Source organism: Trichechus manatus, unplaced genomic scaffold (assembly GCF_000243295.1).
Source record: "Trichechus manatus latirostris isolate Lorelei unplaced genomic scaffold, TriManLat1.0 scaffold00045, whole genome shotgun sequence".
Taxonomy (NCBI): domain Eukaryota; kingdom Metazoa; phylum Chordata; class Mammalia; order Sirenia; family Trichechidae; genus Trichechus; species Trichechus manatus.
This window is the reverse complement of record NW_004443981.1, coordinates 3,293,056-3,320,467: the sequence shown is the minus strand read 5'-3', so window position 1 is coordinate 3,320,467 and position 27,412 is coordinate 3,293,056. Positions and strand designations below refer to the sequence as shown.

The 27,412-nt window shown below is 41.4% G+C and overlaps 1 protein-coding gene across 1 annotated transcript in view; it reads left to right on the top strand.

Annotated features, from left to right (window-relative positions):
- Positions 1–27,412, top strand: part of TTC7B (tetratricopeptide repeat domain 7B) — a 271,431-nt gene that overhangs the window by 98,287 nt on the left and 145,732 nt on the right. Inside the window, exons 5-8 of the mRNA XM_023731656.1 lie at positions 125–203; positions 8,542–8,714; positions 14,847–14,910; positions 21,472–21,609. Coding sequence (XP_023587424.1) covers positions 125–203; positions 8,542–8,714; positions 14,847–14,910; positions 21,472–21,609 — 454 coding nt within the window. The remainder of the gene's footprint in view (positions 1–124; positions 204–8,541; positions 8,715–14,846; positions 14,911–21,471; positions 21,610–27,412) is intronic.

The window sequence follows — 27,412 nt, the reverse complement described above, 5'->3', positions numbered from 1 at the left end:
TAATTGTTAGCTTAAAATCTAGCTGACAACTTTTATGTAGACAAAATGCATCAAATACATGTGTAAAGTATTTATTATTAATACACGTGAGATGGAAACCCTGTCAAATTCTGTGTGCACACAGGAACTTGACAAGAGGAGTTGGGAGATTTAGAGAGATCCTCAGAGCTGTTGAAACAAGGACAACTCAAAACCTGCGAATGGTAAGTGCAGCTAATGACTTGGTTGAGGACAGCAGGACACTTGCAGTGTTCTCTCCTCTGTTTATATATATATATACACGTATATATATATATATATATATATATAAGGTGTAAAATTTGGTAGATTTTAGTATATTCTCAGAGTTGTACAGCCATCACCAATATTTAGTTCTTGAACATTTTGACTCCCCATTTCCTTCTCTCAATCCCCCCAAGCCCTAGGCAACCACTAATCTCCTGTCTCTCGCCATAGATTTGCCTATTCTAGGCATTTTGTTTAAGTGGAATCATATAATATGTGCTCTTTTGTGACTGACTTCTTTCACTTGGTGTAATGTTTCCAATGTTCATCCACGTTGTAGCATGTATCAGTACTTCATTCCTTTTTTATGGTCAAATGATGTTCCATTGTATGGATTTACCATATTTTGTTTGTCCATTCATCAGGTGATGGACATTTGCATTGTTTTCACCTTTTGGCTATTATGAATAAGGCTGTTGTGACCATTGTATACAAGTTTTAGTGTGGACATATTTTTTCATTCATCTTGGGCATATACCTAGGAGAGTAATTGCTGAGTTACATGATATCTCTATGTTTAACCTTGTTTTTTTTTCCTTTCACTTTTGTTTTTTTTTATTATTATTCTACTTTAGATGAAGGTTTACAGAACAAACTAGCTTCTCATTAAACAATTAGTACACATATTGCTTTGCGACATTGGTTACCAACCCCAACACATGTCAACACTCTCCCTTCTTGACCTTGGGTTCCCTATTGCCATCTTTTCTGTCCCCTCCTGCCTTCTAGTCCTTGCCCCTGGGCTGGTATGCCCCTTTAGTCTCATTTTGTTTTATAGGCCTATCTAATCTTTGGCTGAAGGGTGAACCACAGGAGTGATGTCATTACTGAGCTAAAAGGGTGTTGGGGGCCATACTCTTGGGGTTTTTCCAGTCTCTGTCAGGCCAGTAAGTTTGTTTTTTTTTTTTTTGTGAGTTAGAATTTTGTTCTACATTTTTCTCCAGCTCTGTCTGAGACCGTCTATTGTGATCCCTGTTAGAGCAGTCAATGGTGGTAGCCAGGCACCATCTGGTTGTGCTGGACTCAGTCTGGTGAAGGCTGTGGTAGTTGTGGTCTGTTAGTCCTTTGGACTAATCTTTTCCTTATGGCCATGGTTTTCTTCATTTTCCATTGCTCCAGACGGGGTGAGACTAGTGAAGTATCTTAGATGGCTGCTCACAAGCTTTTAAGACCCCAGATGCTACTCACCAAAGTAGGATGTAGAACATTGTCTTTATAAATTATGTTATGCCAGTTGAGCTAGATGTTCTCTGAGACCATGGTCCCCACAGCCCTCGGCCCAGTAATTCGGTCCCTCAGGGAGTTTGGATGTGTCTGTGGAACTACCATGACCTTGCCTTAGACTCTGTGTTTAACCTTTTGAAGAATTGTCAGACTGTTTCCCAAAGTAGCTGCACCATTTTACTTTCCCACCAGCAATTATGAGGGTTCCCAATTTCTCCACATCCTTGCCAACACTTGTTATTATCTGTCTTTTTAGTTATAGCTATTCTGGTGGGTGCGAAGTACTCTCTCATTGTGATTTTCATTTGCATTTCCTTGATGGCTAATGACATTCAGCATTTTTTCATGTGCATATTGTCAGTACTCTCTCTTAAAACATATGAAATACATCCTGTAAGGCAGATAGGCCCTTTGGAAGAGCAGTGTGGTGAAAGATTCACGCCAAAACTCAGAGAGAGCAAAGCATAGTAGATGCCGAGAAGTACTTAGTTGTTTGGCTAACTATACTGACTGTAAAACTTAGAAGAGAAATATGAGTAAAGCGAGTTAATCAGCAGCTTAGCTTTCCTGTTGTCTTGAATTGTCTTTTCTTTTTTAATCTTTTCACCTTCCTGTCTGGGGAGGTTCCTTAATGACACCCGTGTACTTGCCTGATTGAGCTAAAGCCATTGGATGTTTGGGTGAAGGCCTAAAAGCTAAGCAAGTGTCACATGTCATAATCATTGTCGCAAGCCCATGTGAGATTGCAGTTTCTTTTGTCTCTTGTCATCCATGCCGTTGTCCTCCATTTATCATGAATCCTTTCAGTGCTGGGGGAGAGTATTCATTTGGAGCAAGGCTAAGAGATTCTTGTCATGGGAAAAGATTTCTAGATGAAGCTATGGCATTTTGGTGTCTCCAGAGTTTTTAGACATAGACACACAACTTGTGGGGCTAAATGGCTAAGCTGTAGGACTTCCTAGAATTATGGGGTTGAGACAAGATGAGCAACGTCACACACATACACACACACACACACACACACACACACACTACTACTACTACTACTACTACTACTACTACTACTACCACCACCACAGAGAACTCATTTGGTATTAGATATTTATTTGTATATTGATGTGATTTATAGGTGCCTTAAGATGTTCAAATAAAAATTTTTGATTTGTAGAATTCTTTAAGGAAAAATCCTGCAAAAATTATTGCCAAATGTCTTTTCTCTCAAATTGACCTAGTCCCAGCATTCCATAATAATTCTCAACTGGTCAGTGTGAACAGCTCCTTCCAAGATTTGGAAGTACAACGGAGGTAACTGATTAAATTGGCAAGTGTTTTTTATAATTGTTTTAAAAACACATGTATAAGCCAGTCTTTCAAAATTGCTTAAATATGGAACATGTGTTCATTTTTGTTGACTCTCAAAAGTATATGTTTCATTAAGGCAATGCGTAATTTTTCCCCATTAGAAGGTGGAAGTACGTTGAATTCACCATGGGAATCTGCCTGCTGCTTACTTCAACTTTAGTTTTCCAAATTAGGGAATATCTTCCATTATTATCTGAAGTTAATGATTTTCAAATCAATGTATTTTAACTTTAAAAAAACCCCTGAGATAAGATTCTAGATAGAGATGTGTGAAGAAGAAAGGGAGGAGGGTCTCTTCAAATTTTTTATTTCTGACGACAGTGAAGGAGTTCTAGAAGGCCTGGGTGGCCTGGAACTGCCCTTGAATGTTGTCAGCTGTTAACTGGTTAGTGTTGAATGTTGGTAGGGTGGGAGACACTTTGTACTTCATGTTGCATGAGGTGCAGGTATGCCTTTGGCTTGGTTGATGATCTTCAAGTGACTTAAGTTAAAATGTTCCTGATTCCTTGATTGTTTAATTAAAAGTGTGCATGAGAATCATCTGAGGAACCTTGAAAAAATACATATCCCTATCCCTGCCTTGGGACCCTGGGTGGTGCAAGTATTTCGTGATTGGCTGGTAACCTAAAAGTTGGCAATTTGAACCCACCCAGTGACATCCTGGGAGAAAGGCCTGGCGATCTGCTTCCATAAAGATTACACCCAAGAAAACCCTATGGAGCAGTTCCACTTTGTAACACGTAAGGTTGCCGCCATGAGTTGAAATCAACTCAGTGGCAATGGGTTTGGGTTTTTTTTGTTGTTGTTGCTTATACCCTACCTCAGAATTCTGACTGAGTAGGTCTGGGGCAAGGCCTGAGACTCTGTATTTTTTTGAAGATTCCACAAGTAATTCTTTGTCTACCCTAGTTGAGAAGCACTGCCTGGGTCTTTTTTATTCACTCGTCTCCTGGTTTATACTGGAGATCAGAAAGCTTCAGCTAATGCCATTCATAAGACAGGTTTCCATTAGCCTTAAAAACTATATGCTTTGTTTTAGATTAGCTGACAATTGCAAATTTATAGTATTTCTATGAGATAGAAAAGTTGCCTTATAAACTTTCTCTGCCTTGAGAGCATAGCAGAGAAGGATTTCAAAGTACGTTTAATGGCCAGGTTTGTACACACTCAGGCCTTCTTGCTTCCCTCTACTCTTTTAATTCCGAAGTTATTTGATAGTTACCAACAAGTTTTAAGCATTTAAACTACAAGCTAAATATAACATGAATATAAAAAGGAAAAGCTATCATAGGATATTGGTGATCTTGTTGATAATTTCTCATATGTATTCTTTTTATGCTGGGAATGACATATTGAAGAAGAATGGCATTACATTCGTCATCAGAAAGAACATTTCAAGATCTATCTGAAGTACAATGCTGTCAGTGATAGGATAATATCCATACACCTACAGAAAGACCAGTTAATACGACTGTTATTCGAATTTACTCACCAATGCCAAAGATGAAGAAACTGAAGATTTTTATGAACTTCTACAGTCTGAAATTGATCAAACATGTAATCAAGATACATTGTTAATTACTGCTGATTGGATTGCAAATGCTGGAAACAAAGAAGAAAGATTGGTAGTTGGAAAATATAGCTTTGTTGATAGAAACGATGCTAGAGATCACGTGATAGAATTTTGCAAGACCAACGACCTATTCGTTGGAAATACCTATTGTCAACAACGTAAACAGTGACTCTACGCGTAGTCCTTGCCATATGGAATACACAGGAATCTAATTGACTACATCTGTGGAAAGACAATGGAAAAGCTCAATATCATCAGTCAGAACAAGACCAGGGGCTGACTGCAGACCATCAATTGCTCACATGGAAGTTGAAGCTGAAGAAAATTGAAACAAGTCAACGAGAGCCAAAGTACGACCTTGAATATATCCTACCTGAATTTAGAGACCATCTCATGAATAGATTTGATGCATTGAACACTAATGAGCAAAGATGAGACAAGCTGTGGAATGACATCAAGGACATCATACATGAAGAAAGCAAAACGTCATTAAAAAGACAGGAAAGAAAAAAAAGACCAAAATGGATGTCATAAGAGACTTGGAAATTTGTGCTTGAACAAAGAACAGCTAAAGCAAATGGAAGAAATGTTGAAGTAAAACAACTGGACAGGAGATTTCAAAGCGCAGCTCGAGAAGACAAAGTAAAGTATTATAAAGAAGTGTGCAAAGACCTGGAGTTAGAAAACCAAAAGGGAAGAACACACTTTGCATTTCTCAAGCTGAAAGAACTGAAGAGAAAATTCAAGCCTTAAGTTACAATATTGAAGGATTCTATGGGCAAATATTGAATGACATAAGGAGCATCAAAGGAAGATGGAAGGAATACACAGAGTCACTGCACCAAAAAGAATTGTTCATCGTTCAACCATTTCAGGAAGTAGCGTATGATCAAGAGCCAATGGTACTGAAGGAAGAAGTCCAAACTGCACTGAAGGCATTGGCGAAAAACAAGGCTTCAGGAATTGACGGAATACTAATTGAGATGTTTCAACAAACAGATGCAATGTTGGAGGTACTTACCTATCAGTGCAAGAAATTTGGAAGATAGCTACCTGGCCAACTGACTGGAAGAGATCCATTTATTTTTGCCCATTCAGAAGAAGGATGATCCAAGAGAATGCAGAAATTATCAAACAATATCATTGGTATCATATGCAAGTAAAATTTTGCTGAAGATAATTCAAAAGCAGTTACACCAGTACATTGACAGGGAACTGCCAGAAATTCAAAGCAGATTCAGAAGAAGATGTGAAACAAGGAATGTCATTGTTGATGTCAGATGGATCTTGGCTGAAAGCAGAGAATACCAGAAAGATGTTTACCTGTTTTATTGACTATGCAAAAGCACTCAACTGTGCGGATCATAACAAATTATGGATAACATTGTGAAGAATGGGGATTCCAGAACACCTAATTGTGCTCATGTGAAACCTGCACATAGACCAAGAGGCAGTCATTCAAACAGAACAAGGGGATACTGCGTGGTTTAAAATCAGAAAAATTGTGTGTCTGGGTTGTATCCTATCATCATACTTATTCAGTCTGTATGCTGAGCAGATAACCTAAGAAGCTGGACTATATGAAGAAGAATAGGGCATCAGGATTGAAGGAAGACTCATTAACAACCTGTGATATGCAAATGACACAACCTTGCTTGCTGACTGAAAGTGAAGAGGACTTGAAGCACTTACTGATGAACATCAAAGATTACAGCCTTCAGTATGAGCCTTCACCTCAACATAAAAAAAAAAAAATCCTCACAACTGGACAAATAAGCAACATCATGATAAACAGAGAAAAGATTGAAGTTGTCAAATATTTCATTTTATTTGGTCCACAGTCAGCGCCCATGGAAGCAGCAGTCAAGAGATCAGAAGATGCATTGCATTGGGCAAACCTGCTGCAAAAGACGTTTTTAAGGTGGTAAAGCTGGGCAATGAATAAGGAAGACCAAAGAAGAATTGATGCCTTTGAATTATGGTGTTGGCAAAAAATATTGAATATATTATGGGCTACCAGAAGAATGAACAAATTTGTCTTGGAAGAAGTACAGCCAGAATGCCCCTTAGAAGAGAGGATGGTGAGACTTCGTCTCACGTACTTTGGGCATGTTTTCAGGAGGGACCAGTCCCTAGAGAAGGACATCATACTTAGTAGAGGATCAGTGAAAGAGAAGAGGATCCTCAAGGAGATAGATTGACACAGTGGCTGCAATGATGGGTTCAAGCCTAGCAATGATTGCGAGGATGGCTCAGGACTGGGCAGTGTTTCGTTCTGTTGTACATACAGTCACTATGAGTTGGAACTGACTCTCTGGCACTCAACAGCAATAATAATTCTTTTTATGAACTTCATTTGAGCTTTCAGTGGACACAGCCAAGCGTCCTTCTTAAATGATAGTACACTGATAAGATGGTATCTTTAGAATATGAAGTCACCTCAAAACCTCATTTAAAAAAAAGTCTCTGGAAGGTTAATACCCTGCAGGAAAATGAAATCTAGCATAAGCTGTCTAGTGATGGACAAGCAAACGGATTAAGGCAGAGATTATTACAACTTTAGAATCCCTCCATGGTAGATATATCCAGGAAGTGAAGCCCCTCGTTCATTTTTTTCTTCTAACATTTATTTCTCAACTACAGTGAGTGGAGGTTATTTTTGCTAGTTGAAGCTTCCAGCAGAACTCACTAGCTCGTATGACTGAAATGAGATCATAATGAAACTATAATGGAAGGTTTAAGAAAACCGTTCCTGAACAGTTCAGGTCCTGGAAATTGTGTTCTTAGGAGATCTTTCCAGATGGCTGTGTTGGGGATGAGAGGAGTGCATTTAATTTCACATTTTTATAGATACTTAAAGCTAGTGGATCTTACTTGGGAATAATCCAGAAAATTTGCCTTTACCTGGTAGTTGTCAGAAACCACCAAACTAGTGATTTGGGTGCATTTAAGTTTCCTTGTGGTGTTTTAAGAGATTTCACATGGATGAAAGCCTAGCAAAGTTCTCTTCTGGAACGTATTTATTAAAGATGGCCCATTCTGAGGGAAGATCAGTGTTCTTTGTCCATGTCTTCCAGAGAGTGCTAAAACCTGGTAGAAATGCCTCCTGGTTGAAATTTTATTATCTGTCTGATTGTGAGGAGGCCTGGACTATCCCTGAGGCTCTGTACTTGTGTTTTCAGCGGGTTTTATTTATTTGTTGGTTGGTTTGTTTTTATTTCTCTTCTGTGTCACTGGAAGTTTATAAGGTAAATGAACAGACATGCATCAGTCACAAAATACTTCTTAGGGTATGCCACCACCACCTCTCCCACACGTGGTGCTTTTTTAGCATGTGGAGTTACAGAGGGTTTTGAAAAACATCTTAGTCTGCATCCAACTCAAGAGGACAAGATCCACCTATTTCTGGGTTTTCCCAGTGAACAAGGAGATACCCATGTAGCCTTGAAGGAAGCCCTTTCCTGATCAGTAGCCATAGCCCCCTACTTTGTCTCTTCTACTGTACAAGACAAGACCAGTGGGAGCCTCCGGGGCTCGGAGGCCCAGGGCACACTGAGAACAAGACACTCGGACTGCGTCCCAGGGGTAGAGCCATGGTAGAGCTGGCCCTTGGCGCTTCTAAGAAGGAAGACATTCTAAAAATCTATAGTGGATATCATCAGCGAAGAGATTTTTCCAGGGGTGGTATCATCTAGGTCGTTTGGGTTTTAGCTGGCATCAGTTGGGCAGTAATGAAAATCTCTGCAGTTTACCCGTTATTTGTAAGAACTCTGGGGAAAACTCTTAGCTTAAAGTTTTAGGTGTTTCAGGTATAAAATATTTAGTGTTCCAAAGTCTAACTGAGGCAGGGCAGCCTTTGAAGTATGTGAATTTTATTTTTAAAAAATGTTAAAATACCTTAGCGTATGATATTTTCTTTTCTTTTGTGTCATAGACTGGTACAATTTTCATCATAGAAATAAATTAAAAAAAAAAATCTCTAATTCTGCATCCTGGAATAATGCCTAGCACAAAGTGATGACTGATAAACGTTTATTGACTGAATGAATAAAAGAAAATAGGTTCATGGCTATGTGTTTCCTCCTTTGTGTTCCCAGACAATAGCCAGGCAGTTGGCAGAGATCTTGTTGCGGGGTATGTGTGAACAGAGCTACTGGAACCCCCTGGAGGACCCACCATGCCAGTCACCCCTGGATGATCCCCTCCGGAAAGGAGCAAACACAAAAACCTACACCCTCACCCGGAGACCCCGTGTCTACTCAGGAGAGAAGTATGGGAGTTGATGTCCTCATTGTAGATTAGGGGATGGGAGGGAGACTTTGGGAAGATTCCGGGATGAGGAGATTTTCCCCCTAAAAGAGAATCAGTTAAATAAGTCTTATCTACCAGTCAAGTAGGTTGACAGATACTTCATTACTTTTCATAACTTTGGACAATATCTCTGCTCTAGTGGGGACACTTGAAGTAGGAAAATGCTCTTGTCTCAGTGCTTGGCTGCCATTCTCAGCAATCATTATTGGTCTTTGGAATTCTCATTCCATTTATTGTAAGAACCCCAGTGTTACACAGCAATTGATGACAAAGCTATTTGCAAGCTAGAGCTAACATTTTTTCTTTTTTTCACCAACTCCTTCATCCTTTTGTTGAAAAAACTCGTTTTAAACTGAGCTAGCTGTAAGGACAGGGCAATAACTTGCAAGAGATTAGATATCTCTTTAGAACTTTCTTTTTTTTTTTAAACTTTCAAATTTGTGACTTTGGGGAAAATGGGACAGAGAAGCACTATACCTTAGCATAAGCTGAGGTCAGGGAGGGAGGAGGGAGAGATACAACAACGAGGGCTGGGAGACAGCAACTAATGTTGGCTCATTCCTGAGTCTTCACAGCAGAGCCTTTGGTTCCCATCTTTGTTCCCACAAGGACAAGCCATCATGGCCTTTTCAGAATCTCCCCATGAAGTAACAGGGAACATGCATGAATAAATATGAAAAATCTCTTGGGTTGTTATCAAATTGATAACATGGTTGAGAGACTGCAGGCTGCTGCCCCTGAAGCCATGGAGAAATCACTGATAGAGACGGGGATGCCCAAATACTTACTACACGTGTAGCATCTGAAAACGATTGTTGCATTTTCAAAGCGGGCAGCATTTCTAAGGCAGCTGCCTCCTAACCCTCTTCAGTCAACTCTGGCATTTCTCTCCCTCGTCGTCTTCTTGTTCAGTTTGTATTTCTTGCATTGATTCAGACAAGTGAGCATTTCTTAGCTTCTTCCTTAGCCTGGTTTAATTTGGTTTTCATCCCCTTTTTCGGTGGCCTTGTTGAGTCATACGTTTGCTTAACTGACAGTCCATGTTTATTCCTTAGTGCTTATCTGGAGTCATTAAACATCTCTTCCAGCCAGTCCCCAAACTCTCACTTGAAAAATGCTGACCCCCTCAGAATGAGCTGTTCGGAAGCAGATTTGGGGTTTATTTTTTTAAAAAAATATATTTATATCTTAAAAATAGACCCTAGATTATTATTTTTTTTTCTTTAGCCTCAGATGCTTCTTAGTATTTAAGGTTCCAGATACAGTGAGGAACTCAGTGCTCTCTACCCCTTCCCCCCAAGTCAGTTTGACACTTGAATGGAGCTCTGGGTCCATCTGATGCTACTTCAGTTTGCCCTCACCCTTGATGGCAGAAAATTTCAAGTTCTGGCCACTGCTCTTTTATTTCCTGAACCACTCAGACTTTGCTACTTTTCTAATATCAGCTTCCCCATCTGTATAGGAGAATTATGGAGGCAAAATGCAGATCTAGAAAATGCAGTCACTAATAAAGGGGGCATTCCCATACCAGGACTGGTTGCTGAGTCACAAGTTTCATTTCATACAGATACCCAGTTTTTTGTTTTTTCCCTTGAACGATTTTATTGAAATTTAATTCACACGTCATACACTTCATCCATTTTAAGTATAGAGTTGAATAGTTTTCAGTGTATTCAGAGTTATGCATCCATCGCCACAATTAATTTTAGAACATTTTCATCACCCAAAAAAGAAACCCAGCACTGCTACCCTCACCTCACCTGCCCAGTCCCTTATATTTCCATATGAATTTAAGATCAGCTTGTAATTTCTATAAAAAAAGGCAGCTGGAATTTTGATAAGGATTGCATTGATCAGTTTGGAGAGTACTGCCGTCTTAACAATATTAAGTCTTGTGATGTGTGAACATGGGATGTCTTTCCATTTATTTAGGTCTTCTTAATTTCTTTTGGAGCCCTGGTGATGCAGTGGTTAAGAGCTTGGCTGCTGACCAAAAGGTCTGCAGTTCAAATCCACCAGCTGCTCCTCGGAAACCCTATGGGGCAGTTCTACTCTTTCCTGTAGGGTCTCTATGAGTCGGAATCCACTCGAAGGCAACAGATTTTAATTTCTTTCAGCAATGATTTGTAATTTTCAGGGGATAAGGCTTGTACTTTATTTGTTAAATTTATTCCTAAGTATTTTATTCTTTTTTATAATACTGTAAACAGAATTTTCTTATTTTCATTTTTGGTTTGCTCATTGCTATTATATAGAAATATAATTTATTTTTGTATGTTGATATTGTATCCTGTGACCTTGCTGAACTTGTTTATTAGTTCTAATAGTTTTTTAGTGAATTCTTCAGGATTTTCTGTATGAAAGATTATGTCACCTGCAAATAGTGATAGTTTTAGTTTTTGCTTTCCAATCTGGATGCCTTTTATTTACTTGCCTGATTGCATTGGCTGGAAGCTACAGTACATTGTTGAATAAAGGTGATGAGATCAGACATCCATATCACGTTCCTGATCTTAGGGAGAAGGCATCTAGTCTTTTCACCATTAAGTATGTGTTAGCTGTGGGTTTTCACAGATGCCCTTTACCCAGTGAGAAAGTTCCCCTCTACTCCTAGTTTATTGAACGTTTTTATCATAAAACGGTGTTGAATTTTGTTAAATGTTTTTTCTGCATCTATTGAAATGATCATATGGTTTTTGTACTTTATTCTATCAATATGGTGTTATTACATTAATTGATTTTCTGATGTTAAGCCAAGCCAACCTTGCATTCCTGGGATAAATCTCCAGTTGGTCATGGTGTATAATTCTTTTTTTTTTTTGCTAGATTTGATTTGCTAGTATTTTGTTGAAGATTTTGCATCTATATTCATCAGAGATCCTGGTTTGTAGTTTTCTTGTGCTGTCTTTGTCTGGTTTTGGTATCAGGTGTAATGCTTTTATAATCGGCTTTTTGATCTCCATGAATTGACAAAAAAGAGTTGTGGAGAGGCCTAAGCAGTCCACAGATTTGGCCAGCTTATCCCTAATAAGCAAGAGGTGCCCTAAATTTTAAATTTCTTTCTTGGTACTCCCATCCTTCTACACCATCCTTGGACTGACAGTAGATTCTGCTTTGTTATGTTTAATAGACAGTGCGACTTGGGGGCAGGTGTTGGCTTTCACCTTTCTTGGCTTTCATTCTTCAGCTCTTATGTGGTTGGCTGTGGTTCACAGGCTGTATTTTTCTAGGAATTTCCCTAGTGGTGTCACAGCCAGGCATGTTAAAATGATGAAGGCACCATTATTGGGCCTCGATGTTGTAATTATATAGAAATCAGCTTTCTTGGAGGTTGGCAGTGCTCAAGGCCCTCTTTGCACCTAAACTGAGTCTGCTTTGACTTCTAGATTGTGTAGCTGACTCTTAGAATCCCACTCCTCACTTAATAGCTAGAGAAGAAAGAAGAGATGAAATGCAGTTGGATAAAGTTGCATTAATTTCTTTTATGTAATTGTTTCTATCACATACAGATATTCCTAAAGTTATTTTTTTTTTTTTCCTATCTAGGGAAAATTTTAGAAACAGCTATTATCTGGGAGCTATGGCAAGACCATGATTATTACTTATAACTGAGGATTCTCATCCATGTTCCCTGTGTCCTCTGTAAAATCAGATGTTGGAGTTGGTAAATTCAGCCAAAGCGAGACGATAGGTGCCTCGCCTAAAGGCAGCCAGTGAGTTAGTAGCATGGCCATCAACACTGCCCATCCCTTGTTAACCCAGGGCACTGTCACTGCACTTCCCCGCCAGCCTGCCATGGAGCTTGTCCTCACTGTCTGCCGATCCCTGTTTTCTCCCTGACCCCTTTTGTTTTCCGCTCTGCCCTTTAATAGCTTTCTCTGGGTCTGTTGTTATTAGTTGCCATTGCGTCAGCTCCAACTCATGGCGACCGTATGTATAACAGAATGAAACGTTGCCAGGTCGTGTGCCATCTTCTAGGGCCCCCCTTTTCCTACTCCTCAGGGTTCAAGCCTGGCACCCCAGGATCTCTCCCCACTGAGGCTCTTGGTTCCTAAAGAGGAGAATGTCACAAGAGGAAGGCCCCAAACAGTTTTGACCGTTTACCCTGAGCTCCACACTCCCCTGAACAGGGAAGAGGGAGGGAGTGGCCATAAGTGGGTCTAGAGAGTTCGTAATTATCCAGAGGGAGCATTCCAGTGGGTAATGTTTCAGGCATGTCTTTTAAACTACCCTCTCCTTCCCCTACCTCCACTTCCTCTTCCTGCCAGCCCTGGGAGCTTTGTAGCACTCATGAGTAACCATCTATCTTGCCTGCTGGGAAAGGGAGATTAGAGGAAGTGGAATTAGACCCAGTTAATGTGAGACTTGTTAGCACCTCTGGTCAAAATAACACAACCTAGCATTTAGGCAGGCTGGATGGCTCCAATGGAATTTGGGGATTATCCATGAACTGAGTTGGCCAGTGTTAAGTCACAATTAGCATGGGTTCCCTCCCTTTTCAGTTAGTCTGGGCAATCCAGAACTTGCTAGCTATGAAGAAATGGTTAATGTTACTGCTTTATTTGCAAGGTTCCAATTGCATGTAAGCACAAGCCAGGATATCAGGAAATGAAATGATTGTTAGGTATATAAAAGTATATATGCACATTAATATACATAGAGAGAGAAGGTAGTTCTCTATATGCAGAGAACTCTTAATTCAGAGCCTTTTAGGCTATATTCTATATTTCCAAATTTAAGGGGAAAGAAGTGTTCCATCTTTTGAGAAACCCGGGTCACCTCAAGCTGACTCCTTAAAGTCAATGCCAACCCCAGAGTCTCGCTCCTCGTTCTCAGCCATAGCCTTTTCATAAAATGTTAGCCCTGTGAGAGTACTAACGGGTGCCGCAATACAGGTGTTTCCTCACATCTAGCCCTGCAGAGTTGTAATGAAAGTACCAGGCCTGTACCTTTTCTTCTTGCTCTTCCTCATCCTGATGCAGTACAAAGACTGCCTGCACTTCAGAGAGTACGAGTCTTTCTGATGATCTGGGAAACATTCATTTCCCATATTTTTGGAAAATCATCCTATCCTTTAAATTAAATAATTGTAATATTGCCCCTGGGAAGATGGAAATGTAGTCCTTCTCCAGTCATCTCCAGGACATCCAGGGGTTCTTAACCATGTTCATTTTTAGTACAAATTCAAAGTGCTCAACGCACAGAAAAATAGGATACAGAGAAGGGAGATTGGGGTTGTGTTTGGGTTTTTATTGCTCTGTAATTCCGAGCAACATTGAATTTAAAAGCTTTATCTTTTAACCTAAGATTTTCGAGTTCAGCCAAATTCCAAAAAATAGATTAATAAGACAGACAGCTCTTGACATGCCACCCCATGATAAAATGTGTGTGTTAAAGTAGGATAAACTGCACTAAATTCTTGTAGTATTAGAGAAATTTTTCTTAACTTACTTCCAATCTTTTATTTCATCTAAATGACAATATAAGATATGCCAGTTAGGCAGTAAGAAGAGTACCGTTTAGTGAAACGTCTACAATTTGTATCTCCATAATGGGTTTAAGATAAAGCTTGTATTATTTAGATAACACTTTTTTAAAAAAAGAAAACCCAAAAACCAAACCCATAGCTGTCAAGTCGATTCCAACTCATAGAGACCCTGTAGGACAGAGTAGAGTAGAACTGCCCCCATAGGGTTTCTGAGGAGTGGCTGGTAGATTCGAACTGCCCACCTTTTGGTTAGCAGCTGATCTCCTAACCACTGTGCCACCAGGGCTCCAAATAACACTTTGTAGTGATCTAAATTTCTACCTCTCTAATAGGCACGTACATTACTTGGGCTTTTAACTTGATTTTTACAGTTTTACTTCACCCATCTGCCTGCCATTAAAATGTATAGCTAAAAAGTATAAATTCCATAGATAACCATAGAAATAAGCAAATCAATTCAAGCTTCCAGATTATACAGTATTTTTCATGGGTTGTATATAAAAATCTAGAAGCTTTAAGCATTGATTCAGTTCTACACGTAGTCGTATATTTTGTGTTATTTTGGAATTGCTATATATCAAAGTCTTTTTTTTTTATATACAGCATTTTTTGTCCTCAAGAAAATACTGAAGAAGCCCTGTTGTTATTGCTGATTAGTGAATCAATGGTAAGTGGAATGTGTTTTTACATTTTTCTTTCTCTTGTCCCTCTAGTCCCTTTTTCAGTATGGCGACGCCATAGTATTGTTACTTTGTTCTTGGGAGAAGAATACTTTCTAGAGGGGACCCCTGTGTGAGAGAAACCAGTAGAGGTTTAAAAAGAAGAATGTTTCTTCTTGCACTGGCTAGCCGTGCCCCTCGGTCTGCCTGGAGCGTGGAAACTCTCCTCGCCTAGCAAATAGCAGGCATCATACTTCATTCATTCATCCACCAAGTATTTATTGAGCACTGACACAACTGTGGAGCCCTAGTGGCACAGTGGTTTAGAGCTTGACTGTTAAACAAAAGGTTGGCAGTTTGAATCCACCAGCTGCTGCTTGGAAACCCTATGGGGCAGTTCTCCTCTGTCTTACAGGGTCACTATGAGTCGGAATTGACTCAACAGCAGTGGGTTTTACCGACACAATTGTGTGTAGTCACACTATAGCCAGGGTACCTTAAAAGGAGAAAGAAGCCTCTGAAAGATAACCTTTATATGCCTTTTCAGTTTACCTTGGTGGGAGGGAGAATTGGAGGATCAATACCTGGCTGTATATATGAGCCTCTACTTTTTATAGCATGAGCTGATGAAACTGCCTTTTCCTCCTGCAGAGGTAGTCTCTCTGAGCAACCACCTATCCTCCAGGTGTTGCAAAGTCTCAGGCTTTGAGAGCTCACTCCTGTCACCTGGCTCTGCTGTTGTGAGGGAGCTTTTGCCAGACCATCAGATTCCTTTGAAACTTTTTCTTAGTTTTTGGCCAGGACATTAGATTTTAGGTTTAAAATTCCGTCACTCATCACTTATTGGGTTTTCTTTCTGCAGAGCACTAGGCATTACAGCCCTGGCTTAAAACCTTTTTGTTGTTAGGTGCCATTGAGTTCGTTCTGACTATAGCAACCCTGCGTACAACAGAATGAAACTGCCTGGTCCTGTGCCATCCTCACAATCATTGTTATGCTTGAGCTCATTGTTGTAGCCACTATGTCAGTCCATCTCGTTGAGGGTCGTCCTCTTTTTTGCTGACCCTCTACTTTACCAAGCATGATGTCCTTCTCCAGGGACTGGTCCCTCCTGATAACATGTCTAAAGTACATGAGACAAAATCTCACCCTCCTTGCTTCTAAGGAGCATTCTGGCTGTACTTCTTCCAAGACAGATTTGTTCATTCTTCTGGTAGTGCGTGGTATATTCAATATTCTTCGCCGCACCGTAACTCAAAGGCATCAATTCTTCTTTGGTCTTCCTTATTAATTGTCTAGCTTTCATATGTATGTCAGGTGACTGAAAACACCATGGCTTGGGTCAGGCACACCTTGGTCCTCAAAATGACATCTTCGCTTTTTAACACACTAAAGAAGTCTTTTGCGGTGGATTTGCCCAATGCAATAGGTTATTTGATTTCTTCACTGCTGCTTCCATGGGCATTGATTGTGGATCCAAATAAAATGAAGTACTTGACAACTTCAATCTTTTCTCTGTTTATCATGATGTTGCTTATTTGTCCAGTTGTGAGGATTTTTGTTTTCTTTATGTTGAGTTGTAATTCATACTGAAGGCTATGTTCTTTGATCTTCATTATTAAGTGGTTCAAGTCCTCTTCACTTTCAGCACCCAAGGTTGTGTCATCTGCATATCACAGGCTGTTAATGAGTCTTCCTTCAATCCTGATGCCACATTCTTCTTCATATAGTCCAGCTTCTCGGATTATTAGTTCAGCATACAGATTGAATAAGTATGGTGAAAGGATATAACCTTGATGCACACCTTTCCTGACTTTAAACAATACAGTATCCCCTTGTTCTGTTCAAACGACTGCTTCTTAATCTATGTACAGGTTCCTCATGAGCACAATTAAGTGTTCTGGAATTCCCATTCTTCGCAATGTTATCCATAATTTGTTATGATCCACACAGTCGAATGCCTTTGCATAGTCAATAAAACACAGGTAAACATCTTTCTGGTATTCTCTGCTTTCAGCTATGATCCATCTGACATAAGAAATAATATCCCTCTTTCCACGTCCTCTTCTGAATTCAGCTTGAATTTCTGGCTGTTCCCTGTCAATGTACTGCTGCAACCGCTTTTGAATGATCTTCAGCAAAATTTTACTTGTGTCAGATATTAATGATATTGTTTGATAATTTCCACATACTGTTGGATCTCCTTTCTTTGGAATGGGCACAAATACGGGTATCTTCTAGTTGGTTGGCCAGCTAGCTATCTTCCAAATTTCTTGGCATAGACAAGTGAGCACCTCCAGTGCTGCATCTGTTTGTTGAAACATCTCAATTGGTATTCTGTCAATTCCTGAAGCCTTGTTTTTCACCAGCGTCTTCAGTGCATTTTGAACCTCTTCCTTCAGAGCCATCAGTTCTTAATCATATGCTACCTCCTGAAATGACTGAACGTCGAACAATTATTTTTGGTACAGTGACTCTGTGTATTCCTTCCATCTTCTTTTGATGCTTCTTTTCTCATCTTAATATTTTCCCCTTAGAATCCTTCAGTATTGCAACTTAAGGGGATTGAATATTTTCTTCAGTTCTTTCAACTTGAGAAATGCCAAGTGTGTTCTTCCCTTTTGGTTTTCCATCTCCAGGTCGTTGCACATTTCATTATAATTCTTTACTTTGTCTTCTCAAGCCGCCCTTTGAAATCTTCTGTTCAACTCTTTTACTTCATCATTTCTTCCTTTCCCTTTAGCTGCTCTATGTTCAAGAGCAAGTTTCAGAGTCTCTTCTGACATCCATTTTGGTCTTTTCTTTCTTTCTTGTCTTTTTAATGACCTCTTGCTTTCTTCATGTATCGTGTCCTTGATGTCATCCCTCAACTTGTCTGGTCTTTGGTCATTAGTGTTCAGTGCATGAAATCTAATCTTGAGATGGTCTCTAACTTCAGGTGGGATGTACTCAGAGTTGTACTTTGGCTCTTGTGGACTTGTTCTGATTTTCTTCAGCTTCAACTTGAACTTGCATATGAGCCGTTAATTGTTCCACAGTTGGCCCCTGACCTTGTTCTGACTGATGATATTGAGCTTTCCCATTGTCTCTTTCCACATATGTAGTCGATTTGATTCCTGTGTATTCCATTTGGTGAAGTCCATGTGTATAGTCATTGTTTATTGTTGTTGAAGAAAGATATTTGCAGTTAATAAGTCATTGGTCTTACAAAATTCTATCATGCAATTTCTGGTATCGTTTCTATCACCAAAGCCATATTTTTCAACTACCAATGTTTCTTTGTTTCTGACTTTCACATTCCAATCATCAGTAATTATCAATGCATCTTGATTGCATGTTTGATCAACTTCAGACTTCAGACTGCAGAAGTTGATACAGATCTTCAATTTCTTCATCTTTGGCCTTAGTGGTTAGTGCGTAAATTTGAATAACAGTCGTGGCTTAAAACCTTAGGGAATAATATGTGTTGTAGTAGTTAATTCCTTGCCAGGTGCATGATGTGTGTTGAGCACCTGAGCAAAGGGGCAGCTCGTGGAGCTTGGAAGAACCCAAGGTCCTCAAGTCCATTTACCTCATTTGATGAATGAGCGATCTGAGACTCAGAGCAGGCAAAATATATACGTTCTGCAGTGGGCTATTGCTCTTTCTAGTAGATTATACTCCGCCCAGTGCCCTTTCCATCAAGGAGGCAGGAGGAGAGAGGGGGAGAAAAAGGAATGGTGATTAAAGCAAGAGCAGCATACTGCTTAATTGGTAGTGTGAAGTACACTTAGGTGAAAAAGACTTGGATAGAGCGCACGAAGAATGTGCTTGTGCTGAGTAAAGGAGTGATCCATGGAGGCTGGGGTTAGTCAGGGAAGGTAGCATTCTTGCCTTCGCTTAAAACTTTGGGTTGTCTGGGTCTGCAAAATGGCCCAGAGATGTTTACAAGAGCAAGACTGCTTGAGTTACCATGTCTTTTTATTTGGAATGTCTTTGATGTCACTGGCCTTACTTCCTCTGAAGGAAATAGGTTGCTCCCTTGGCTCATCTTTCCTTAACAGTCAGCTGTTAACTCAGGGATGGTGTCATTTACATGCTCTACTCTGCCTTGGCACAATCGGGAAGGCACATATGTGGACAGGCCTGTCATTCAGTGGCATCAATAACTGTTTTTCAGATGAACAAGTCTCACCATGCTTTGTCACCAGTATTTTGATGGGGGCCAGCTCAAGTTGGTTTGCTGGCTAACCTTCCCTCATCCTAAGCTGGATCCTTCACAACTTGGTAGTTAGTTTCCTTTGAGTAAACTGGTCAAACTCCCTTGATGGGTTACATTGTAAAAGTTCTGAAAGCATGGTGACCAGACATTTTAGATTTCTTGGATAATTCTGACTGAAAATATCTGTTCCATTGTCAGTTCACATGTTCTAGTTTGGAATTTGGAAAACATGGCCAACCACATGTCTTAAATGCTTCTTGTAGGTGTAGATATCTTGGAAACATTGTCTCTACAGCTGCTTGTCTCTAATGCTGCTGTTCTTTAATTGAAGTGATAGAAACGAATCATACTCAAAGTTGCGATTCTTTTGAGACAGTAAAATTTGCCTCTGTGGTATTTAATTTTCCAGAAATCTCTTCAGGGGATAGTGAAATCCAATGACATCATTAGTAAATATGAAGTACTAGGTTTCTAACCAAAATGATTATGTTCTGCCTGTAAATCATTCCATAATTATGTAGGGAGAAATCTAAATTGTTTTTGGAAGCCTCTTTTCACGTCCTTTGACTTTTTGAGTTTTCAGTTTTTAGCAGAAGATGAATTTGCCCAATTTCAGAACCAAAGTGAAGATTGCCTTTTTTTTTTTGATGTCTAAGAAAATTGTATTTTTCATTCGTTCTAACTTTAACTTAGAAACAAAGATTTGTCTGTAGTCTGTCCACCCACAAGAAATCATTTGCAAGTGTACTGTTTTCTCAGTGCAAATAAATTAGTTTTCCCCAGGAGAAAGGGGTTATCAGAACTCTATTTGCACAACTACCACCAAGACAATATTCGGAGTTATTTATCATTTGTGGATCTGTTTAAGTTTCTATATTATACCTTTTAAAACAAAAGAGACTGGTAGGCTTTCTCTAAAGATTTAAAAAAAAAAAAAAAGCACTTGCTATAACTTGTAAATCTCTCATAAAAGTGTAATTGCTCTATTTTGCTCTCTCCAGGCATTGGTCTTAGTATGGAACATTTAGAGCCAATAAATAAAGCAAGCCCACTCTCAGCAGCCCCTGGTTCCTTCAGAGCTGCTTTTATTATTGGGCTCAGAAGTCACTCCGGACATGAAAAACTTAGAATGCAATCTTCAAGGAGATGACTTACTTTGTAGGAAGTGGCCTGTCTTACATATTCGTATTTGTCTTTGATACTTAAGAGCAAGGAATTCTAAAGTGAATAAGTACTGATGGGTGGCTGAAAGGAAAGGCCTTGGACTCCATGCAAAGAGAGAGTGTTTTGTCTCATTAGTGAGAGGGAAGGCGTGTGCGTAGCCTTTCTGAATGTCAGGCAGGAAGATAAACATCAGCCTGCCTGGACAAGTGACCCCTGCGCCCCATGTGCCACTGTCACAGTACAGGCTGAGGGGCTCTTTCTCTGCACCTAGAGATGGATGGATCTGGAGACTTCTGTTAATTAGCGGGGAGAAGCAGGCAGGTGAAATCTAACTTTATTGATTCTGAGCTCCTTATTAGGGAAAAGGGAAAATGAGCTAGCTGTTGAGTCTCTAATACATGTGATACGTCTACAGGAATCTGTAGAGAAATTAAATTTCAAAAGCAATGAAAACAAGTTGCTGCAAAGAACATTGGATTTCTGGCTAGATGAGATTAATAAGCTTGAATATGCCAGATGCATTTCTGTGCTAAGCAGTGGAGATGTGAAATTAGCAAGGTATTCTCTTGAGTCCTCTGTGGTATTAACTTTTAAAATACAACCCTGCTTGCCTCTTGCTTCCCCTCGTACATCTGTTTTGTGCTTCCCTAAACAAGGTTGAATTAATCTTTGTGGTCTGTTCTAGCGAAGATGTCATATAGGGATTTGAAAGTATTAAACCTCTCAGTAGGGCCGAAGGCACTTGATGACACTGCTTGGCGGTGGGAAATGCGGGGCTGGGAATGTTCTCCCCTGTGTAATGTAGAGCAGAAGCAGGATCTGAGAGTGAGATGCAGCAGGGCCCCCCTTAATGTATGATTTTGCTGTCCCAGAGCACAGCTCAGTTTGCAGCGAGGTTGTCTGTGAATCCAAGCCTCAGTGAAATCACCCTGCCTTGCATTGGCTTCCAAAGTTTCCGACAGGTACAGGTGCCCTCTGGGATGACACCTCCAGGAGTCAGTATATAGAGAATACCATGTGCGCTGGTGCTCTGGGGATCTTGAATAAATGACCCAAGGTGACAGGCCCCTTGCTCCCTCCTGCCCTCGTCTCCAGACCGTTGGTGAGCTACGAGAGGCAGCAGAACATGTATGACTTCCAACCATGAAGTGGTGGCTGTGTGCACGGGCTGGCTCACCATCTGCTTTTCTCTTCCATGTTTCAGGCCAACCGGGACGCTGTGCTGAGCAGGATACCTGAGCACAAGAGCGACCGCCTCATTAGCTTGCAGAGCGCGTCTGTGGTCTATGACTTACTGACCATCGCTCTGGGAAGAAGAGGCCAGTATGAGATGCTGTCTGAGGTACAGTGCTGAGTCTGGTTGGCTTTTGGCGCTGGGTGGTGGTGGTGGGGTAGAGTGTAGAGCATATGGAAGAGCCCTGAGCCGCGGTCCTGGCCTCCTCCTACCCCTCCCCCCAACCTCTATTGCTGGCAGCCATGTGACCTTGGGCCAGTCACTTTAGTTTCCTTCTCTGTAATAGAGGTTTGAGCTAAATGAGCAGATGGTGGGATTGATCGGCCATCTTTCATTACAAGTGGATTGACGCATCTACCATGCTGAGAGTTTCTGTGTGAGGGAAGGCAGGCATTTCTCAGTTTCTCTGTCAGAGTAATTTCCATCATAACCCAAAATCTCCAGTCTGTGATACTCATTTTCTTATAAAACAGTTTCATTTAAAGTATCAATGCATCACTCTTGTAAAATGGAGTTTCAGGCATTTCAGGTTAGCTGTATTATCAGGTCAGCTGCTATAGACTGCTTCATGGAGAGTAAACACTGTCTCCCTTCAGCCTTTTACTGGTTCAGAGGCCTAGTACATTCTAGATCCTGGGCCAGGTGCTGTGTATATCCACCTGTCATCTCCTCACCCCCAGCTTCTAAGAAGCATTTAGACTAGAAGCTTGACTGTTCCACATGTTTCAGAAGAAGCTGATTAATCTTGGGCTGTGGTAATGCATTATTAACACTGCTGCCCAGAATATCAAATGCCAGTACCATAAGGGCTAAATAAGTAATGAGATCATTTTATTATTTCTTTAGCAAAAGAAAAAAGAAAACAACAACCTGTTTTGTTAAACTGGACTTTTCCATGTTATTTATCTTTCTCTTTCTAAATTTATACCCATTGCAACAGCCCCTGGGCACGAGGACAGGGAATGAAATGCAGTAACAGATTGGCTGAAATCAGATAAGCGCCGACTCACCCTCTAGCCTGCCGGTGCATTGCCACATTAGGCAGGAGTTCGGGAACAGATGAGCCACCGTGGCATGAAGCTTTTTTTAGTCTTTGGTTTGGTGACTATACAGGGCAATGGTTACTCAACCTGCAAAAAACCCCTCACAATCCGCCTAGATGAAGCTGTGTGTCCAGATGCCCCTGTCACGCACAGCACACCCCTTGGGACTCTGTCCAGCCTTGGGATCAGCGCAGATAATGATCCTGTGGGGGCCTTGATTTTCTGTACTGTGGAAGGCCCCCCTCCTGCCGACCAGCTTAGTTTCTGTTTACTACATCCACCACGGGGCCCATCTGTGGGGACAGTGCCACCCAGCTCATAGCTGTGTTCTTTTAAGGTGAAGCTTTTTCCCACAGACAAACCACTTACCATCTTTCTGGGCCCAAAGTTGGGTAAGGTTTGAATGTCTACTTTTATCCCATCATTTAGCAACATAGCCTTTCCCTGCTTGAAATTTTGCCTGTGTCCGAAACAGGTGTGAGGAGCTTGAGGTGGCTGGCTTGGTTGACAGGCTGAATGGCCCCTGCCCACAGCCTTGTCATCATTCCATGACTGACTGGGGGGATGGCTGTCATCTTAGCGGCATTCCTCCGCGAGCCGGCAGCTCCACGGCATGTGCCTCCTCCCTGCACGGAATGCTCGGACCTTGTTTCCACCCAGATGACTTTCGTCTTGTTACCAAATGCATCTTCCATCTTATGCTGATGACCCGCACTCGATCATATATAGTCTGGCTGGTTGCCTGAGCCTTTGTAATTCAGAATTTCACCACACGAGTCACATTCAAAATGGTGGACACAGCACCAGAGGTTACCTCAAAGGTGTTGTAGTAGAAGTGTGAGAGAAAGAGGAGTTTATCTGCATTTTTCTCTGTTAAAAGTACAAATCAATTGATAAAATATGTAGAATGGAGACGTTCATTTCTTCAGCACATATATATGCTGTTGCCTGTTCTGTGCAGAGCTGTGATTAAGTGCAGGGATACAGCCATGATAAGGCTTAGCTCCTGCACTCAAGCAGCTCCCAATGCAGAGGAAGGCCAACAAGCACACAGGCAGTTACTGTAGTATGGCTCACTTGGGGGAAGGCCCAACAGAGGTTCTCCAATGGCTAATAAAGTGTTTGAATACTTGGCTTCAGCCTTTCTTTCTCTTTCTATTTTGCTATGCAGTTGGAGCCTCCACCAGCAAAATTTGACCATTGTGTTGTCTCAGATTTTCTAACTAAAACAGGAGGTGTCATATGAGAAAGATAAGAGCTTGAAACATCTCGAGGTGGCCTGTTCCACGTTTGGAAAACTTGGTTCCTGGGTCCACCTTTTGCTGAGCATGGGCCCTCTTTGTCTTGGTTCCAGGCTACATCAGGGTATCCTGTTTCCCTCGTTTGCTGGGGCTTTCTTGACTCCAACTGACCCTTTTTTGGTTTTGTTTTACTTCTTATTTGCACTTCTGTTTTCTCAGGACTTTAGGTTAAGAGATTCCTGGGTGGCACAAAGGGCTAAGTGCTCAGATACTAACTGAAAGGTTGGTGGTTTGAACCCCATCCAGAGATGCCTCGGAAGAAAGGTCTGACAATCTGCTTCTGAAAGGTCGCAGACATGAAAACCCTACGGAGCACAGTTCTACTCTGCAACATATGAGGTCGCCATGAGTTGCAGTTGACTTGATGGCAACTGGTTTGGTTTTTGCTTTTTTTAAGGTTCAGATGGTAACTGGATTTTATACTTCCTATATTCCTTTCATTGGGCCCTACAAATGTTAGTGACAATCATTCATCATAGTAGAATGTCATATTTCCCTGCTGTCAGCTCCTGCAGCGTCACCAGAGTCGTCTAAAACACAGGCACGGCATGCTGCCCTTCTGCTCAGAAACACCGGAAGTCTCTTTATTTTTCCTGACTTTTTCCCCCCCTCTTTTTATTTTGTTTTGTTTTGTTTTTCTTCTAATATTGAAATTGACTTCATTGTTTATCTTTCTGTCATATGCATCAGCCCTGCATGCTCCTTGAAGAATCAAACAATTTCTACAAATACAGAAAAGAAAAGTCACTTAGGATCCCACTGCCCCGAGAGAACCACCATTGGCATTTTGGAGGCCATCTTTTCACGTATCTTTTTATGAATACATGCACACACATTTATGTAACACTTGCTGTTGTAATGTGGCTATTCCCTACTGCTCTCCTCCTCTCCATTGGCAACCTGCCCCATTCTAGCCTCCTCAACCTCAAATACCAGGTCAACAACCCAATATGTCCTGGGGAGTAGGCCCTAGCGTCAGAGAGCTTTGGGTTGAGTTCTGGATCTGCCACTTAGCGGTTGTATGATCCTGGACAAGTCTCTCAGGTTCTCCTTCTGTAAAATAGGGATAATAATCGTACTGATCTCAGAAAATTGTGAGGATTATATTCATTAATCCATATAAAGTACTCAGAACACAGCCCAGCATGTAGAGTTCATTAAATATCAGCTGTGTGCTGCTGCTGTTACTACTGCTGTATGCACAGGAGTTGCCAGGCTCGGCAGAAACAACAAAATACACAAAAAAGAAACTTCAGTCTAATTTGGGAGACCAAATAGAAACCCATGAAAAGTTAACAAATTAAAAAAGACATAATAGTTTAATAATGATGATAGAAAAGATATTGCAAAGCATGCTAATTGCCAAATGAACTGGGTAGTGCAGTTGCAGCAGAGTTTGCAGCAGGGGGGTACTGGAAAGAGATGGCAGATGGCTGATATATGAATTGGCTCTTCAAGGCCCAAAAGGAACTAAGTTGTCTTAGAGGAGGGGACATGTTCCATCGTCAAGATCATGGAAGTGTGAAGGTGTGAGGCCTGCTGTTATGGATTGAATTGTGTCCCTCAAAAATCTATGTCAACTTAGCTAGGCAATGATTCCCAGTATTGTGTGATTATCCATCATTTTGGGATCTGATGTAATTTTCATGTGTGTTGTGAATCCTACCTCTATGATGGTAATGAAGCAGGATTAGAGGCAGTTATGTTAATGAGGCAGGACTTAGTCTACAAGATTAGGTTGTATCTTAAGTCAATCTCTTCTGAGACATGAAAGAGAGAAGCGAGCAGAGAGACGGGGACCTCATACCACCAAGAAAGTAGTGTCAGGAGCAGAACGTATCCTTTGGCCCGGGCTCCCTGTGCTGAGAAGCTCTTAGTCCAAGGGAAAATTGATGGCAAGGACCTTCCCCCATAGCTGACAGAGAGAGAAAGCCTTTCCCTGGAGCTGGCACCCTGAATTCAGACTTCTAGCCTCCTAGACTGTGAGAGAATAAACTTCTGTTTATTGACACCATCAATTTGTGGTACTTCTGTTATAGCAGCACTAGATGACTAAGATACCTGCTCACAGAGCAGTGGTACGAGCTGAGGTTGGGAAGAAAGCTTGGGACCAGATGGTCAGCACCACGACGTCTGGGACAGACTGCGTGCCCCCTCACTGGTGTGGTCCAGCCACATCAGCCTGTGGCTGCACCGAGAGCAGCTCCTCTTTGCCTCCATGCGTCTGCATCCGTCTTCCTTTCCACCTTTGCTGAACAGAAGAGTCAACTACATCAGGCTCTTGTGTGAAAAGAAGTCTTACCTCCTGCTTCCCTGGTCTTTGTACTTTTCCTCCTTCTCTTATCTCCAGCCAACATCAGCACTTCCCCAGCAGGACCTCATCTGTTTTCCTTCCTTGTGGTCCTCCTCCTGTGCTGACCTGGACCATAGGGACCCTGCACCAGCATGGGAAAGGGCTCTGTCCTCCTGACTTTGTCCCTGGGGCAGCGAGTGTGTTTTAAAGTGCCTAATATTAAAAGCCTAGATTGCCTTGAAGAGACTGTTGGTGGAATTATGGACATCAAAGACAGTTCTGGTGAGGGCTCGGGAGGAAATGAGGAGAGCTGTTATACTAGAGACGGCGCAGATGGCAAGAAGCAGCAGCAGAACCAGGAGACCAGCGTGAGACAGTGCTGGCCTACCCACAGAGCAAGAGAGCTGAGTGCCCTTGCACAGGAGGCTTCCTGGCAGAGTGGGGTGCCTTAGGGCACTTATCAGTGGAGCTAGGCTTGCCGACCCAGGGAGCAAGAGAGCTGAGTGCCTTCTGGCCGAAGTTTACTGGTAGAGTAGGGTGCCTCCAGGCACTTACGGTGAAGTTACAGAGCTTTGGAATGCTTGCCCCGGCAGGACAGATGCAAGCAGAGAGGCTCGAGGGGCTGAGAGGCCAAGGAACCAGGAAGCAGAAACTGAAGAGACAACACAGGAAGCAGAGTTGCCTCGGTCTTAAAGGGTAGTGCCATGACCTCTGGGGTCTCAAAGGGTAGAGTTGCCACTCAGATGGACTAGGAGAATGGGGCTGCTCAAATTCGAGGGAGCAGAGTTGCCGTACCAGTGGGCCTGGAAGGTGGAGCTGAAGCCCAGGGCTGAGGGGCCTCCACTCAGAATCCGGAGAGTGCGGCCATTACCTAGAGTCTGGAGGGTAGGGCCATTGTGTAAATGGTCTCAGAGAACAGAGGATTATTTTCAAGCCTTGAGGGCTAATGTAATGTGTTCTGCTGGTTTGTTTGGTGCCTGTTATCCCTTCTTCCCCTCCAGTTTCTCCCATTTGTAGTGGAAATGTCTAGTTTGTGCCTGTTCCACCATTGTACTTTGGAAGCAGATAACCTGTATTTGAGATTTCACAGATGAAAAGGAATTTTTGGATTTTGGACTTGGAGTTAATTTAAGACTTTTGCTATGATATGATGGGGTAAATATGTTCTACATGTGGCAAGGACATGCATTTTTGGTGGCCAAAGGGTAGAATGTTATGGAATGATTGTGTCCCCCCCAAATATCTGTCAACTTGGCTAGACCATGATTCCCAGT